Source organism: Hoplias malabaricus, chromosome 2 (genome assembly GCF_029633855.1).
Source record: "Hoplias malabaricus isolate fHopMal1 chromosome 2, fHopMal1.hap1, whole genome shotgun sequence".
Classification (NCBI taxonomy): domain Eukaryota; kingdom Metazoa; phylum Chordata; class Actinopteri; order Characiformes; family Erythrinidae; genus Hoplias; species Hoplias malabaricus.
In genome coordinates this window covers 17,367,796-17,387,429 of record NC_089801.1, presented here as the reverse complement: position 1 = coordinate 17,387,429, position 19,634 = coordinate 17,367,796, and the positions used below count along the sequence as shown (strand labels likewise).

The 19,634-nt window shown below is 39.6% G+C and overlaps 1 protein-coding gene across 1 annotated transcript; it reads right to left on the bottom strand.

Annotated features, from left to right (window-relative positions):
- Positions 1–4,345: 4,345 nt before the first annotated feature.
- On the bottom strand, positions 4,346–17,674 carry LOC136687780 (uncharacterized). The gene is made up of 7 exons (XM_066662337.1): positions 17,640–17,674; positions 15,402–15,490; positions 15,004–15,093; positions 9,989–10,045; positions 9,240–9,370; positions 7,487–7,534; positions 4,346–5,389 (listed from the first exon to the last, which is right to left on the bottom strand). Exons 2-7 carry the CDS (start codon positions 15,487–15,489, stop codon positions 5,147–5,149), a joined length of 657 nt encoding a protein of 218 aa, XP_066518434.1. The 5' UTR covers position 15,490; positions 17,640–17,674; the 3' UTR covers positions 4,346–5,146.
- Positions 17,675–19,634: the final 1,960 nt, after the last annotated feature.

Genomic DNA, 19,634 nt, shown 5'->3' with positions numbered 1-19,634 from the left:
AAATAGAGACGCATTTGTGCAACATTTAATGTGGAAGTTTGAACAAAAAGCCCCCAAGCCGCAGAATTCAGCTTCATATCACAGACCGTTAGGAGGGGGATCACTGGGGAACACTTTTGAATGTGCCCTAAATTTAACGAAGTTAAAATCCAGCAGAATTTCCCTAATTTTGCTGCTAAAAGAATATGCGCTTCTCATTGGTCATCACTTTAGCCATTCAGCAGCCAGAGTTAGCTGTCTATCATTTACTGCAGCAGCCAATGGAGTCATAGTCCCGCCTACAGAGGGTAGTTACCTGCGGCCCTGAGAGCAACAGGTCAGTCCTGAGACACTGAGGAAAACAGCAGTGCCACCTAGCGGTGACTTGCTCTGCTGGTCACATTTGTGGATCAGGCTGCTGTGTGTGGATCGGTTGAAATGTGAAAGGAAAGTCTCAAAATCCAAAAACCCGGAGAAGAAATGAACAAATGCACGTCACGGAAAACACCTGAGTGACTTGATTCACAAACGCAGATTCTACAATTTACAAATAAATTTTAATTCAAGACTTCGACTTTACAAATATATTCAATGTAAATTTAAACAAATGTATTTATTTTCGTATAAAATTGTGATATATCTATGAAAACCAAACACATGTATTTATGAATGTAACTGTATTTGTACAAACTGCAGACTGTGAGACACAGAGTGTGATGTATTCATTGGTGAACAGTGAAACATATTTGTGTTTTATTTGTGGATTAACCTTTACACATTTGTAAAGTATTTTGAGACTAATCTCTCTCCACACATTGAAGCTTTAGGAGCTTCTTCCTGATTTTTGCCGAAAAAGATTCGATGCATTGGAGCATTGATATTCGACATCAGAGAAGAGTGACATCTGGTGGCCAGAAAAAATGATTGCAGTCAACACCGCGAAGCAGTTCATCTCGTGTGTTCTGACCCGCTGAAAATCATGTTTAATGATTCAAATGTTGTAATAAATGCTTTAATTTTGTCGTTATTGATTATAGAATGTATACGTCCTACAGAAAATAAACATCAGTCATATATTAGAACAGTGCAACCACTCATCTGTGAATCATGAAACCATGATTATAGAGAAGATGAGAAGTATGTAGACGGGCTGCTGCTTTAAAATCTGAGGATTAAACTCTAAACATGAGCCTGACCCGCGGAGTTTACACAAAACACCACAATCTGTGAATTTCTGAATGTTTTAATCACGAGAGACGAGAGGTGTGTTATTTTAATCCGCGTGTCGGTTCCGCTACGGGGAGCCGATTCTTTAACTCGACACGTGTGTAGCTCAATTCAGCAAAGGCGGCAAGATTAGAACTGCAGTGACTCCAGATCGCCACCAGACGGCGACACAGACTGCGTTTAAGGAAGTCTTTATTACAGTTTTTCTCAGTTGCTAAGACACATTTCCTGAAATCATGCATCCATTTCTTCAAACTGTAAACACAAAACCCAGTTCACACACTAAATTCACAAAACCTCTCACTCTTCCTGCAAAACCCAACTATTGCCTCAAAACAGTCCAAGCAGTGCTCAAAACCAAACAATGTTGTCAAATCAGGCCTCGAGTCAATCACAGTGAATAACAGCACTGACCAGTCATTACACACAACACCGAAAAAAGGAAAACACAGTGATCAGATCGTGAAGCTGTAGAAATAATCTTAATTGTCCACAAAGGAAAATGCAGTTTCAAAACTCTTGTCTAACAAAAATGAGTAATTATGTAATGTAAAAAAGTTATTATATATATCCATCCATCCATCCATCTATCCATTATCTGTAACCGCTTATCCAATTTAGGGTTGCGGGGGGTCCAGAGCCTACCTGGAAATAATATATATATATATATATATATATATATATATATATATATATATATATATATATATATATATATATATATATATATATGCAAAACTAAATAAATTTGTTTAAATTTACATTGAATATATTTGTAAACTCGAATTTAAAATTTATCTGTAAATTGTAGAATCTGCGTTTGGGAATCAAGTCACTCACGTGTTTTCCGTGACGTGCATTTGTTTATTTCCTCTTTTTTGGATTTTGAGACTTTCCTCTCGCATTTCACCCGATTCACACACAGCAGCCTGATCCACAAATGTGGACAGAAGACGAACAAGTCACCGCTGGATGACACTGTTGTTTTAGGGCGTTGGGACAACTTAAATAGAGACGCATTTGCACAACATTTAATGTGGAAGTCCGAACAAAAAGCCCCCGAGCCGCTGAATCCAGCTTCATATCACAGACCGTTAGGAGGAGGATCACTGGTGAACCCTTTTGAAGGTGCCCTAAATTTAATGAAGTTAAAATCCAGCAGAACTTCCCTAATTTCGCTGCAGACTAGTGGTGTCAAATAAAATACGTTAAAATCATCCCGTATTTGGACTAAAACCGTGTTGCTTATTGGACTGATACGGGACTGATATGTTTCGTAATTTCGAGAGTGGATTGTTAAAACAGGTGATTTGTTTCAGACAGATGCTCTCCCTCAGCTGGAGTGAGGGGCAGAAAACCACGTCATCAATTTTATTTAACCAATCAGCAGCCAATGGAGTCATAGTCCATAGCAACAGGTCAGTCCTGAGACACTGGGGAGAACAACAGTGCCACCTAGCGGTGGCTTGTTTGCCTTCTGGCCACATTTGTGGATCAGGCTGCATTTGTATTTGGATGAGGTGAAATGCGAAAGTAAAGTCTCAAAATCCAAAAACCCACGAGAGGAAATGAACAAATGCACGTTACGGCAAACGCATGAGTGACTTGATTCACAAACGCAGATTCTACAATTTACAAATAAATTTTAAATTCGAGACTTCTACTTTTCAAATATATTCAATGTAAATTTAAACAAATGTATTTATTTTCGTATAAAATTGTGATATATCTATGAAAACCAAACACATGTATTTATGAATGTAACTGTATTTGTACAAACTGCAGACTGTGAGACACAGAGTGTGATGTATTCATTGGTGAACAGTGAAACATATTTGTGACTTGTGTTTAATTTGTGGATTAACATTTCCGCATTTGTAAAGTATTTTGAGACTAATCTCTCTCCACACATTGAAGCTTTAGGAGCATTCATTCATTGTCTGTAACCCTTATCCAGTTCAGATTCACGGTGGGCTCAGAGCTTACCTGGAATCAAGGTGGGAATACACCCTGGAGGGAATACGCCCAGTCCTTCACAGGGCAACACACACACGTTCACTTACACACTCACACCTATGGACAATTTTGAGTCGCCAATCCACCTTACAACGTTTGTTTTTGGACTGTGGGAGGAAACCGAAGCACCTGGAGGAAACCAACACAGACACAGGGAGAACACACCAGGGACTCTGGCAGCACTCTGTAACACAAAGGAAAAAAATACAGTGCTTTCTTTTTTCTACGTCCAGACGCTCCTCAGTGTTCGGCCACATGTTTTCATTCACGTCACACTGGATATCTTCTCCTGCAATGCACCGTGGAAAGAAATATCCTGGAAGTGTCTAATCCAGCCTCTGCAGGCTTTAGCTGTGATATTCTCACAAGCTGCATCCACGGCAGTCAGCAGGTTCATCTGTGTGTGTGAGGCCCCTGTAGAGGGTGTCCAAGAATGTGACGAGATGTTGTGTGTTGTAGGGCCCTATAATGGGAATAAGTGTAAGAATGCCATTCTCTGACATAGCAGCACACATTGTGGTGTTTCCTCCCCGTTGACCTGGCACATCAGTGGTAGCCCTTTGGCCAATGACCAGCCTTAACCCTCTTTTCCACTGTTCACCTGCTCACAGCCTTGTCTCTCCACTGTGAGTCTTTGTGACACTGCAGTGTCTGGTGTTTATATGTTGTTTGTCAATTGAAGGTTCATGAGATGCACCTCTGACCTATTGTTGAGAGCTGTTTGATCATTGTTTGATCTAAACCCTCACAAATTCCCCTTCTTCACTGAAAGCCAAGATTCGCCTGAGAACACTTTAATCAATTTAGGAAAAATTACCCAAATGTACCAAAAAGTTCTCATAGAAATGTACAAATGATGCCTGAGAGATTAGGACATGTTCAGCACTTCTGCATGTAATGACCCAGGCAATGACCTAAAGCCTAAATCTATTGGAGGAAAAGACAATTCAACAGACAATCAGTAGAACACATTTTATGAACATTTTATGATCATTCATTCATTATCTGTAACTGCTTATCCAATTCAAGGTCACGGTCGGTCCAGAACCTACCTGGAATCATTGGGTGCAAGGCGAGAATACACCCTGGAGGGGGCGCCAGTCCTGAGAATTTCAATTCTGATCTGAGAAAGGATCCAAATCAACAGAGAAACACTGTAATGAAGTCTTTATTAATGAATAATGGAAACGAATGAAAGAAGAGCTGTGGCGTATATTCAGCGTTTACATCACAAAGGTAAAAGAAAATATTACATTTCAATCGCTGTGTATTTGGGGAGATTTCATTTTAATTAAAGTTAATGACAGTGATCAAAATTTGCATAAAGTAACAAAAATATCAAACAATGAAGTTATAATATAAAACATACAAATGAAAACCAGGGTGGCACGGTGGCGCAGCAGGTAATGTCGTAGTCAGGGACCTGGAGGTTGTGGGTTCGATACCTGCTCCAGGTGACTGTGAGGAGTGTAGTATGTTCTCCCCGTGTCTGCGTGGGTTTCCTCCGGGTGCTCCGGTTTCCTCCCACAGTCCAAAAACACACATTGGTAGGTGGATTGGTGACTCAAAAGTGACATACACTCAAAAGTATGAGTGCATGTGTTGCCCTGTGAAGGACTGGCACCACCTTCAGGGTGTATTCCCGCCTTGCGCCCAATGATTCCAGGTAGGCTCTGGACCCACCGTGACCCTGAATTGGATAAGCGGTTACTGATAATGGATCGATGGATGAAAACCAAATGAGCTGTTTACATTCTGTCACTGGTACAGCTTCACTGTCATAGAAACACAATAGAGAGAGAAAGAGAGACAGACAGAAAGAGAGGGAAGGAGAGAGAGACAGAATCCTAATACAAAGAGAGAGTTATTCATTTCCAGATTAAATTTTATTTAGACCGTCTGGGTTACTGAGGGTTCTTGAGGGTTACTGAGGGGCAGGAGTCATTGATCCTCCTGGTAGCCCTGGTGGTCCAGGTTTCCCTGGTGGTCCTCGTAGTCCTGGTCTTCCAACAGGACCTGTAACTCCAGGTGGTCCAATTTCTCCAGGCGGTCCAACATGGCAGCTGCCCCTGGAATCACTCTCACACACCCAGCCGTGCTCCTCTTCAGAAACGTTCATACTGGAGTTAACAGCACTGACCACTGCACACGGCCTGGAGCAATCGTCCTGCAGAGTGAACATGGGTTAGAGACACGGCCCGGTTAATGTTCTAAGGCTCTGGCCCACAGGCGGGCCAGGAATTGCGTCTATTTTTTATATTAGCCCAAACAACTCTAACCCCGCAATGAGCGGGGTAGAACACACCTTATATAACCAGCTTTGTAAGTCTTGAATGTCTGAATGCGTCTGTGAGCTCCGTATACCATTAGAAAGCGCAGATCCTACCGTTTCAAAAATAGCGCTCTCATCGCGGTGCTGTGAAGCCTCTGGGAGTAATCCAGTGTGAAAAAACACCTAAAAACCAAGGTGCTCCTTCAAAATTTGTGTGTCATATTCGTCATGAAATGATGTAATTATAATCGCTATTATCAAAAAAGACGACGCTGCGAAGGAACAAACAGACGGTGTTTACTTTCAGTTTCGTTTTGACTCAAATGACGTCATCTCACGCTGTCTCTGGGCAGAAAACTGAGTCATCAGCAAAAACATATTCCTATTATTGATTTATAGATTTTCAATGGTTTTTTTTTTGGTTTCACATTAAATAATAATGCATTAGATCAACAAATATAAATTAAAAAGCTTAAATAAATCTTCATTGTGTATTTTTATCTTTAATAGCTATATGCATAGGGTTCATAGGGTTAAATATAGCAACACAGTCGCATAATCAATATAGACACTCAAGGTATGAAATTAAAGCTTTAAGTCTCGGCTTTTTATTGATTTTGACCGTTTATATATATTTACATTTTAAAAATATGTATTTTTGGTCGAAATACACCTTGCCAGGATTGTTGTTATGCAAAATAATTTTTGCATTACACACATTTATATTTTTCACGGTGCCATATTTGAGTCAATGTTTACAAGCCATACACCAAACGAACGGGCAGACTCTCAGGATTAAGAGGATATAAGCCATTATACGATAAAATGTAGAACTAGGGAAATAAAACCGAAAGAATAAGATATTTCAAGCGTCAGGTTTGAAGAAACGCTCGTGTGTCTTTGTTCATAAACCGCAGAAAACCGCCCAAACAAACAATTTTCACTGCTTACACTTACTTTGAGCTTTCTTCTTCCAAACGAGACCAAATTTGAGTCTTTCTGGGAAACCGTTCTCGTATAATCCTCATGTTTGTGTCAAGAGTGCTGCTCCGGAAAAATCTTCTGACAAAATACGAAAATGTTTTAAAAATCTCGCTCGCAGTGAACCGCCATTCCCCTCCCTCCAGCTCCTTCCTGGTTGTTTGTCCTCTCTAGCCGCACTGTCTGAAAACGCTGTCATACCTCTTAGCGTGCTGCTAAAGTGCTAAATTTGGTCGCTAAAAACAGATGCAGACGCCGCGAGAGAGACTCAAACTGCTAGAGGCTCCACAAACAGTAATCAAGTCAATAAACGTGTTCTGAGAGCTTATATTTCTTTATTTCCCTCAGTCAGGACCTTTAAATGTCCCCTGCGCTCCGAAGCCGCTGCCTAGCGCTCCCAGCCAATCCGGCGTGGCTTTCCGGGCTGCGGTTTAAAGGGCCAGTGCACTCGGTGAGAACGGAACGCTGTATGACTGTATTTTTGCGTAAAGAGTCGTAAAGAGACACTTGGAGAGGCCACTGTCTGCTCCAGCTGCAATAACTTCAAATCAGTATGAGGTATCAACTCCAAATTTTAGACTGTGAAAATAGACCCCTGGAGACACACTTTTAAAAAGAAAAAAGTAATGGGACTCATGAACTCTTAAGTTTATAGTCACTAACATTTTTTTTTTTTTCAAAAATAAGAAAAGCGCCTACATTTTTCTGTGGTTTTCATAAGCTTTTCACCACTTCATATATATTTCAGAATCTCAAAATGGTTTCTTTTACAAATTTGAAGGGTTTTCTGTAAAAATAAATCATGATAAGGCCTCTAGTTTATTCACTGCCTGAACAGATAGCCTCTAGATTTGGGTATGTAGTTTCAGACGGAAAATGGAAAAAAGGCCTGGATTTACAGAGAGTCCACTCTAAACAAACTCCTCTGCTCTCCTGTGCTCTGCTGTGATGTGTAACACTATGTTGTGTAATTGTATGTTCAGCAAAAGGTTAATTGCTTCTAGAGTTTACCTGTGCAACCAGCATCTTCCTCTCTTTAGCCTGATCCTTCAACCAATCCTGCAACACACACACACACACACACACACACACACACACACACACACACACACATACTGTAATAACAAAAGTCCTACTGTTTTCAGTTAAGTATAATATACTCTGTGTAAACAGTATATCAGTATAATCATATATCTGCACAGGAAAAAAATCAAGACAATTAACATAATAACTATGTAGAGTCCCTTTAATATCTCTGTAGTGTCTCTTTACTGTCTCAATAGTGTATCTTTAATATCTCTAGTGTCTATTTAATGTCTCAGTAGTTTCTTCAATATCTCTGTAGTATGTCTTTACTGTCTCAATAGTCTCTTTAATATTTCTGTAGTGTCTCTTTACTGCCTCTGTAGTGTCTCTTTAATATCTCTGTAGTGTCTCTTTACTGTCTCGATAGTGTCTCTTTAATATCTCTGTAGTGTCTTTTTACTGTCTCAATAATGTCTCTTTAATATCTCTGTAGTGTCTCTTTAATATATCTGTAGTGTCTCTTTATTGTCTCAGTAGAGTCTCTTTAATATCTCAGTAGTGTCTCTTTAATATATCTGTATTGTCTCTTTATTGTCTCAGTAGAGTCTCTTTAATATCTCAGTAGTGTCTCTTTATGGTCTCAGTAGTGTCTCTTTTATATTTCTTTAATATATCTGTAGTGTCTCTATACTGTCTCAATAGTCACTTTAATATTTCTGTAGGGTCTCTTTACTGTCTCAGCAGAGTCTCTTTAATAGTTCAGTTGTGTTTCTTTATGGACTCTGTATTGTCTCTTTAATATCTCTGTATAGTCTCTTTACTGTCTCGGTAGTGTCTCTTTTATATCTCTGTAGTGTCTCTTTTATATCTCTGTAGTGTCTCTTTATGGTCTCAGTAGTGTCTCTTTTATATCTCTGTAATATCTCCTTAATGAACAGTATATCACCAAAACAATTTGCTCATCTGCCATAATACCACCTTCACAAAACCTTTTGTTATGTACAACGAAGTCAGATAAATATTGTTCTCCTGGCCACTGCCAAACCCAAACTCATCTTTTGGATTGTCAGAGAAGCATGATTCCTCATTCCCAAGAACATGTCTCCACTGCTCCAGAGTCCATGAAGCTCACTACACACTGTTCTTGAGTGAATCTGAAGGGCACATGATGTTTGGATGTCGGTAGCGATTGACTTTGCAGAAAGTTGGCAACCTTTGAGCACTATGCGCCTCTGCATGCACTGACCCCGCTCTGTCACTTTACATTGCCTATCACTTTGTGGCTGAGTTGCTGTCGTTCCCAGTTGCTTCCACTTTGTTATAATACCAATGACAATGGACTGTGGAATATTTAATAATGATGAAATGTCACAAATGTACGTGTTGCACAGGTGGCATCCTCTCATGGTATCACTCTGGAATTCACTGAGCTCCTGAGAGTGACCCATTCTTTCAGAAATGTTTGTAGAAGCAGTCTGCACAACTAGGGGTTTGGTTTATACACCTGTGTCAATAATAGTGATTGTAACACCTGAATTCAGTGTTTTGGATGGGTGAGTGGATACTTTTGGCAATATAGTGTATCTGAAGTGTCTCTTTATTTTCTCTGCAGTGATGCTGTGGTCAGTGTTGTCTCCTGAGACATTAAGGAGACAGATTTGAGCAGTGTGGTCTTCCTCAGAGTCAGTGTGATGATGATGATGTTGATGATGTGGTGTTTATAAGAGTTAACCCATACCTTGTTCCTCCTGGTTAAGACAGCGAGTCTGATGTTGTAGCCTTTTCTTTTACAGAACTCTGTGGCTGCAGAACAGTTCCCTTCTTGGACTTGAAAAAGGTAATATGTACCTTCAAAGCGAAGCCACACCTCTGTTAATAATCACACAATAAAAATAGTTATTATTTACTAACACGTTTAATCTAACAGAAAATACATTGCAGGCATTGTTCAGCATCTTTAAATCATCAACTGTAAACTTTAGCCTTGTACAGCAGGTCCAACTGGAACCATTAATGCACCCTCAGTGCCACCAGTTCTATGTGAGTTGTACATGGTTCATCACCAACAATAACAATAACACATACACAGCACCTCCTCACCCACCATGTCCTCCATGTACCTAAAATACCTCAGTCATTTCACAGTTATAGTACATTCCCTTAATCTACTGCCCTTGTTCACCACTGACTAGACCTTTCAGCTACTTCTGATACCTCCTTCACAGCTGCCTCTAGTTTTTACATCTAACACTAATCTGCACAAGCATTGCACCAGGTAGATATCCATTCATTTATTAATTGTCCCACACAGACACAGGGAGAACACACCATACTCCTCACAGACAGTCACCCGGAGGAAACCCACGCAGACCCAGGGAGAACACACCACACCCCTTACAGACAGTCACCCGCAGGACTCCAGACTCCAAAACCTGCAGGACCCTGCAGCTGTGTAGCATAAAAAAACTACATTGCATAGTACCTCACCTGTGTTGTTAAATTGTTTCTGGGCGGCTTCAGGGGAGACCTGTGTGACCCTCACATCTGCAACAACAAAGGAAAATGAGACAGTGTGAAAAAATGATACTTTTATAATTATTTTTATACTTTCAATGATGACTTAATTGATAATCCTGTGTTAATTAATTAATAAGGCATCCACAGTGTCTCACTGACCTGCCACAGCTCAGAGGAGCTGATCTGTTACAGCACGCCTTAAAACCAGGGCCCCAAGTGTTAAAGAGTTCTGTTTTCCTGGCTTTGTAGCTAAGGTACAGTGTAGTGTCAGTTCCTATCAGTTTATTATCTGTTCTGAGTACAGGTTTAAAGCAGGATGCTGCACTTCTGTGAACAGTGCACTGACCTATGACCTTTGTGCCATGACCTAATGTTAAGAGGTGGGTTTTGGAGCAGAATTTCACTGGTTTGATTCACACAACCTGCAGAGTTATAAAGGGCGGTAGAGTGAACGAGCAGCACTGTCTTCTCCCTCAACATCCACAACTGGTGGCCCGTGAGAAAGGCAACTAAACCTCTCTGGTGTGTGCACTAGTGCAAGTGTGTGTGACTGTGAGTGTGTGTCTGTTCAAAGCCGCAGAAGGGTTAAATGATGAAGACATCTTTTATTAAAAACTTACTGAAGATTCCGATCAGGATCAATATGACGATCAATAACAGAGTTAAAGACTTACTGAAGATTCCGATCAGGATCAATATGACGATCAATAACAGAGTTAAAGACTTACTGAAGATTCTGATCAGGATCAATATGACGATCAATAACAGAGTTAAAGACTTACTGAAGATTCTGATCAGGTTCAGTACACTGATCAATAACAGAGTTAAAGACTCACTGAAGATTCCGATCAGGACCAATACAATGATAAATAACAGAGTTAAAAACTTACTGAAGATCCCGATCAGGATCAATATGACGATCAATAACAGAGTTAAAGACTTACTGAAGGTTCCGATCAGGATCAATACGACGATCAATAACAGAGTTAAAGACTTACTGAAGATTCCGAACAGGATCAATATGACGATCAACAACAGAGTTAAAGACTTATTGAATATTCCGACCAGGATCGATACGATGATCAATAACAGAGTTAAAGACTTACCGAAGATTCCGATCAGGATCAATATAACGATCAATAATGGAGTTAAAGACTTACTGAAGATACCGGTTAGGATCAATCCAATGATCAATAACGGAGTTAAAGGCTTACTGAAGATTCCGATCAGGTTCAATACAACGATCAATAACAGAATTAAAGGCTTACTGAAGATTCCGATCAGGTTCAATACAACGAAAAATAACAGAGATAAAAACTTACTGAAGATTCAGATCAGGATCAATACAATGATCAATAACAGAGTTAAAGATTCCAATCAGGATCAATACAACGATCAATAACAGAGTTCAAAACTTACTGAAGATTCCAATCTGGATCAATACAACGATCAATAACAGAGTTAAAAACTTACTGAAGATTCCGATCAGGATCAATACAACGATCAATAACAATAACAATAACAATAAATAAGAGTTTTTAACTCTGTGAAAACGATAGCTACTTCCTGTTTCCTGTTTCAAAACAAGCTTGGTCCTTTGGTGTCTGTAATCTCTCCCATTCCAGTACTTATCAGAGAGAGAAAGAACAGAGAGTTCAGGTCAGATTCTGTGAATGAAGCCAATCTACAGCAAATAAAATGTGAGACAGAGATTCTGTGGCAAAGTGCACGAGTTACTAAGTTAGCTCTAAATATCAGATCTCTCACAAACAAATCACACTTAATTAATGCTTTATTGCAGCACATGGGCTTGATTTTATACTTTTAACTGAGACTTGGCTAAATGAATGTAGTGCTGCAACTGTTTTATTGGAGTCGGCTCCTCCAGATATTCATTATTTAAATATATATCGTGCCAGTAGAAATGGTGGAGGTCTAGCTGCTCTGTTCCATGGTTCTTTTCAGTGCAAGCAGTTATCATTTGGTGACTTCACAACATCTGTGTAGTTCTGAATGGAACACCACAGGTATTACTAATAACTATCTACAGTCCTCCAAAGTACAGTGCTAATTTTATTGATTAATTTACAGAGATGCTGTCTTTTACTTCTACTGACTTTGACCATTTTGTTATTGCTGGTGACTTTAACATATCGACAATGACAAGGACTGTTTTGCCAAGGAACTGCACGCCATATTGGACTCTTTTGGTGTTTCACAGCATGTTACAGGGAGTACACATTGTCATGGTCACACGCTGGATATCGTTATCTCAAGGAGTCTCAACATATCAGTGACTGTGAAGGACGTCGCGTTGTCAGATCACTGCTGTGTGTTCTTTGATATGTGGGCCTCACCAGTCATCAGAGACAGAAGAGTTTGTGTCAAGAAAAGGATTATAAAGGACTGCACAGCTACACTTTTCATGAGTAAAATGTGCACTACGCCATGTGAACGATCCAACTCTGCTGATGATCTGCTGAAAAGTTTTAATACAAAAATTGTCAGTGTTATGGATGAAATTGCAGCAGTGAAAGTGAAGGCTTTGTCTTGCAAACAGAAAGCACCATGGAGAAATGCTTCTGTTGTTCAAATCCAAAAGAGGGAGTGTCGCAGGGCAGAACACAGATGGCGTAAAACAAGTCTTCATATTCACAAAGAAATCTACAAAGATAAGCTACGTGAATACAACGCGACAATATGCAAAACACGGCAATCCTATTTCTCTAGCATCATCAACAATAACATTAACAACAGCAAAATCCTCTTCACCGTGGTCAACAGACTCACTAACTCACCCACACCAATGGCACCTGAATTAGTATCAACTGAAAGTTTGCATTATTTTTTAACACTAAAATCCAGAATATCAGACGAGTGATTAGTACATCTATATGCAACAATGAGTCTGTACCCTCTCCATCACCTCATAAAAACTCCTTAGTTAAAATGTCAGAGTTCAGTACTGTTGATAATAATAAAATTTTAATCGACACAGTTAATCATTTCAAACCATCCTCTTGCAGTCTTGACACACTACCAACCAATTTTTTTAAAGAGTGTGTTTCACACTATAGCACCTGATATACTCCACATTGCAAACACCTCACTCATGTCGAGGGTTTTTCCGAGCTCACTAAAAACTGCAGTTGTAAAGCCTCTTCTAAAAAAGAAACATTTACAGTCATCTCTGATAAATAACTACGGGCCAATTTCTAATTTACCTTTCATTGGCAAAATCATTGAGAAAATAGTTTTCAGGCAAATCACTAGTTTCTTGTCCATTAACAGTAGCCTAGACAAATTCCAGTCCGGGTTCCGGTCTAATCACAGCACTGAGACTGCTCTAATCAAGGTAATTAATGTCATCTGCTTAAATACAGAGGCTGGAAAGGTATTTCTTCTATTACTTCTTGACCTTAGTGCTGCCTTTGATACCATTGACCATAAGATTCTTATAGATAGACCCGCAAACTGGGTTGGACTCTCAGGAACAGTCCTGAAGTGGTTCGTTTCTTACCTGGAAGGCAGGAACTACTTTGTAGAAATAGAAAATAATACTTCAGAGAACATGCCAGTAACCTGTGGTGTCCCCCAGGGCTCTATTCCTGGTCCACTTTTATTTAATTTATATATGCTTCCTCCCACAGCTTCCTCCTGCGTTGGTAGGTGGATCGGCGACTCAAAAGTGTCCATCGGTGTGAGTGTGTGAGTGAATGTGTGTGTGTGTGTGTCGGTTGCCCTGTGAAGGTGTATACACTTGCAGGGTGTATTCCCGCCTTGCGCCCAGTGATTCCAGGACCCACTGGATCCACCGTGACCCTGAATTGGATAAGCGGTTACAGATAATGAATGAATGAATGCTTCCTCTTGACCAGATTCTACAAGACTATGGGCTGTCCTATCACAGCTATGCAGATGATACTCAGATTTACATGGCCCTGTCCACAAACGACTCTGGCCCAGTTGACTCATTAAGCAAGTGCCTTGAACACATCATAAACTGGATGGGACACAATTTTCTGCAGCTGAATAAAGCTAAAACTGAGATTATACTATTTGGGAATAGCACTGAGAGACAAAGATTGGCTACATATCTGGACTCAAGGGCCCTCAAATCTAAAGAACTGGCTCGCAACCTTCTCAGTTTTATTAATCATATTAAAGCGGTTACTAGATCAGCATTTTACCATCTTAAGAACATCAATAAGATTAGAGATTTTCTGACTAAACCAGACCTGGAGAAACGTATCCATGCCTTTATTTCTAGCAGGATTGATTACTGTAATGGTCTCTTAGCTGGACTTCCAAAAAAGACCATTAAACAGCTTCAGCTGATTCAAAATGCAGCTGCCAGAGTTCTCATTAGGAGCAAAAGAAGAGATCACACCACCCCCATCCTCAAATCCTTACACTGGATACCAGTCTGTTACAGAATATATTTTAAGGTGTTATTACTGGTCTATAAATGTCTAAATGGGGTAGGACCAGCGTATTTATCAGATCTGCTACAGAGAAATGAGCCGAGCAGAGCTCTCAGATCTTTAGGAACTAGTCAGGTAGTCCTGCCGCAGGTCAAAACTAAACATGGAGAGGCAGCATTTAGGTACTATGCCGCTTTTAAATGAAACCAGCTGACTGAGAATATCAGCAGAGCCCCAACTTTAGACACTTTTAAATCAAGACTTAAAACACTCCTGTTTGAGCAGCTACAGATCAGTTTAAAATATTCTGCACTTTTCTGTAACAGCATTTATTTCTTTTCGTTTTAATCATTTTACTCTTTTTATGTAATTGTCTTATTTGTAATTTATCCTTTTATTCTGGCTTTTAATTTATTTTTTTCTTTTTCTGTAAACCACTTTCAATTGCTTCTGTATGTAAGGTGCTCTATAAATAAATTTGCCTTGCCTTGCCTCGCCTTGCCTTACTGAAGGTTCCGATCAGGATCAATATGACGATCAATAACAGAGTTAAAGACTTACTGAAAGTTCCGATCAGGATCAATATGACGATCAATAACAGGGTGTTGAAGGTCAGCAGCGCCATCAGTGACCTGCTGCTCCTTAGGGCCCCTGTTTCACACACAGGATTACAGCAGCGTTAGAGACAGAACCTCACTATGCTGGAGGGTCTAGATAACACGTGTTGTACATAACGGTGTTCTCTGTGTGTGTGTTCTAGGTAACTATGTGTTCTAGATAACTGTTCTTATTGCATATTGTGTGTGTAGAGAACTGTGCATATGTAAACAATGTGTAGGGCATGTGTTCTAAATAAGTTTGTAGGATGTGGTAGATAAGTGTTCTTGCTATAAGCAGAGTTCACATTCTATATAACTGTGTATGTTCTAGATAACTGTGTGTAGGGTGTGTGTTCTTACCCTGGGTACAGTGTGTGTTCTTCACTGTTGGAGGATGTTGGAGAGTCTGATAAACATCCTCAGTCTTCACCCCCTCAGATTGCTTCATCCTACAAAACACACACACCCACCCACACACACATACACACACAGACACACACACACACATCGCACATGCACACACACACAAACACACACACACACACACACAGCACACATGTGCACACACACATAAACACACACACACACACACATCACACACGCACACACACACGCACACACACACACCACACACACACACACACACACACACACACAAACACACATCACATACACACACACAGACACACACACACACACAAACATCACACACACACATACACACACACACACAAACATCACACACACACACATTGCACACACACACGCACACATCGCACACACACACGCACACAAATCACACACACACACAGACATCACACACACATACAGACATCACACACACACACAAATCACACACACACACACACACACAAACACACATCACACACACATACACACACACACAAATATCACACACACATACACACACACACAAACATCACACACACACACACAGACATACACACATACACACACATCACACACACACATATACACACACACTGTGTATGTCAGTGTTCCTGAGAGACAGACCATAATGACTCTGAGTGTGTGGCTCGTCTCTGGAACAAAACGATCTGCTGTTAAAAGTGGTTCCATTAAAGGAGACATTCACAATCTGAGTCCAATACACTTTTAATAACATTCAGGGAATGTTTCCTTGTCATTTGCTGCTCTCTGCTCTGTTTGTGCTGGAGCTTCACTGTCTGTACACAAACCTGGCTCCGTAAATGGGGAACAAACTAAGTGTCTCTCTCTCTCTCTGTCTCTCTCTCTCTCTCTCTCTCTCTCTCTCTCTCTCTCTCTCTCTCTCTCTCTCTCTCTCTCTCTCTCTCCCTCTCTCCCTCCCTTTCTCTCTCTCTCTCTCTCTCTCTCTCTCTCTCTCTCTCTCTCTCTCTCTCTCTCTCTCTCTTGTGAACAGAGATGAGGATGCTGGGGGGTAACACAGACTTATTTCAGTTACAGCACACACTTTAAAATGAAGCTTACACCAGGGTTCTAAAGCATATGGCTGAACACTTGAGGAACCTTTCGCATGATTAAATGGTTCTTTACACTTTGAAGGGGTTCTTCTGATTGATGGAGACTGTACTGTAGATGCTTCTATGCAGAACCTTTTAGAGAAGGGTTCTATATAGCACCAGCAAGGGTTTTTATTGATGTCAAGCTTGAGAACCATTTTTTAAAAATAAAGAATGCTTGTATAACACTGTTCCACAGTGTGTGTGGAGTGTGTGCAGAATCGCATATTTTGCCTTTAATCACGATAATGGTGTGACGAATCTAGTTTAAACAGAAGTGTGTTTCAAACATCACAGTTTTATCTCTGTCTCTCTTCACGTCCCACAGCGAATCAGAGCGAGAGATAAGAGTGAAACCAAACCACAGAGTGTCAAGATTTTTACGAAGATTAACTTCCACTCTGAGTGGATGATATTGCTGACAACACAGAAGATGTACGCTCATGTTTCCACAGTGAGATTTCAGTGATTAAGCATCTGTAACAACAGTGTAGTTACATTTTAATAACAGTCACACAACCAGACGCTAAGCTCTAAGTTCTCATCTTATTCATGCTGTATTACATGGTTGTAAGGTGTAGTGCATTTGTGGATTGATAGTGTTTATAAAGCTGTATTATTGCATTATTACATGTTTAAAATCTATTATAAAGAGTCTTCGTAAAAGTGTTTCTGTTGCAACCAGTCAGTTCTTGTATCTTTCTGGGACCGTTTGTGTAATAACATTAACACGAGTTAAAACTGATTAATAACAAAGACAGCTGGTATTACTCTGTATTAATAATCAATAAAAATGAATGCATATCAATCATTTACTATAATTACAAACACTACTTTTTAAATGTAAGTAACTCTACCTTATGATGTAAACTGATGTTAATAATAATAATTATATAATTAATGTTTACACATAGAAAGAGAAAGAAAGTTGGTGCAGAAATCATTAAACCAGTTTGACATTAAATAAATATGTAATAATCATGTAATTAAATAAGCATGTTTTTTTAAGATGTAATAATAATACTTTAAAAAGTTTACATTTGAAAAATAAACAGTTATTAAAATATAAACTCACTGTTCACTGCTGAAATCTGCTGTTTGTCGTCTGCAGGTTTTTATTTTTTGTTTCTGAGAGAAACTGAACCCTCTTCTCCTTTTTTTACCCACAATGCATGGTAGAGGAAATTTACAAAGAGTTTCGTGCAGTTTTTTATCTTTATGATCAAACCCTCGCCTGGTTCATCTAAGGGTTAAATAACATTTTCTTAAAAATTAAAACATTAGAACAAATTAAAAAAGTTAAATATTTCCATTTGTAGCACTAGTAATAATAACAATAATAACAATGTTATTATTATTTATAATAGTATAAGTATTAGCTGTTAAAAGCTGTAATAAAATAAAATGTTGTATGTAACATACTGAGGGTGTTGTTAGTAGCAATAATATGATTTAAGTCAAATAAACAGATAGTTATTACTGATTACTCTGTAATAATATCCCATTAGAATATAATCATTATATAGTTATCAACACACACTGAATGTTTGGATTGTTTTATTTAGAGTTTGTAAACAGTAATTTATAGAACTCTTTTTCTCATTCGCTCTTTTAACAATTCATAATCCCATTGGAATCTGTCAGAAATAAAGCACCAAACAACAATATAACGATCAAATGAAGGAATGAATGAACAGAACTCGGATGATTATGAAAAGTGAGCTGTGGTTTCAATGTGTTTCATCAGAAGAACACTTTGGTTTTGTTTATAAAAAGAACGTGAGTGTGCTCTGAGCTCAGGGGGGGGTTAAGTTTTACAGATGTACTTCATTAAGCGAGAGCAGTGACTATCGTTCAGTTTGTCAATGGTTGTTAATTGTGCGCAGTCCTCTCCCTCTTCTCCGAGACCATGATCCTTCCATTCGTCCGGCTGCCCAGGCCCCCACTGCCTAAAATAAACAATAATAAACAGTTAGAACTTTCCCACAGAATCACTCTCTGAAAACCAGCAGCACCAGCACCTGTCTGTGCTGGTGAACACACACACACACACACACATACACACACACGCACTAATGCACTAGGGGCTGTGAACACACTTCCAGAGCGGGGAGCAGTTGTGGGTTCGGTGCCTTGCTCAAGGGGCCCTCAGCCATGGATTGAGAAGGAGGACAGTGCTGTTCCTTCACTTCCACCGCCCCCAGTTTTCCTGCCACTCGTGGGAACCTAAGCCCTCTGCTCTAACCAAAGAAAATCATTCACAGCTCTGAAATCCCCCACTCAGCACCATGACCCTGTAATTTTAAAAGCAAAGTACTTCACATGTCTTTTCATCTGTTTCCTGTTTGAGCAGAAGTTCATTATCTGTCTTTCCACAAACATCATGAAGTCAATCAACAGAACACACTCTGTCCATCAGCTAGGAACGCAAGAGAACTGAAGAACATTCTGCATGATATAGATGGTTTTTTATAGCACCTTTTAGAAAACAGTTCTTTATGGTAACAAACTTGACATCATAACAAAGAAGAACTCTTTTAGGTGCTGCATAGAACAATCACATTCTCCATTAAGTTGAATAACCCCATCACAAAGCAAAGAACCCTTTAATCATTCAAAAAGTTCCTCAAGTGTTCAGGGTTCTATATAGAGTCATTTCCTTTACTAAAGAAATATTGTAGAAGCATTGTTTTTTAGAGTGAAAACACTAGACAAGCTGAATATCTCCTCTATGTCTATAGCTATAGACCAGAGTCTCCAAATAAAGCGAATAATAAAATGGCCAAATTGATAGTGTATTAATAGGCTGGCTTCAGAGCTAGGTCACCTCCAGCCACCAGGGGGAGGCAGCAGATGATCTCTGGACCCTGTCAGACTGATTGATTTTCAAAACCTGAAGACAGCCTTTATAGGTGAAGTGACACAGAAGCCTGTTGCTGGATCTTTGTCTCATTCTGGTAGATTTGTTCGAGGGTTGAGAGGTTCCTACCCTCACCCTCATCCCACCTGGAATTGACCAAGATGGTGTCACAATCACACCGCGAGGCTCAGCGTATTAACAGTTTTAGTA

What these genes read in the sequence shown, in the direction of transcription:
- LOC136687780 (XM_066662337.1), bottom strand. Translation starts at nt 15,489, where the DNA reads ATGAAGCAATCTGAGGGGGTGAAGACTGAGGATGTTTATCAGACTCTC. An exon ending in GATCCTGATCGGAACTTTCA is followed by an intron (nt 10,046 to 15,003) that starts GTAAGTCTTTAA and finishes TTGTTGTTGCAG; the next exon opens with ATGTGAGGGTCACACAGGTC. An exon ending in TCTTAACCAGGAGGAACAAG is followed by an intron (nt 7,535 to 9,239) that starts GTATGGGTTAAC and finishes TGTGTGTTGCAG; the next exon opens with GATTGGTTGAAGGATCAGGC.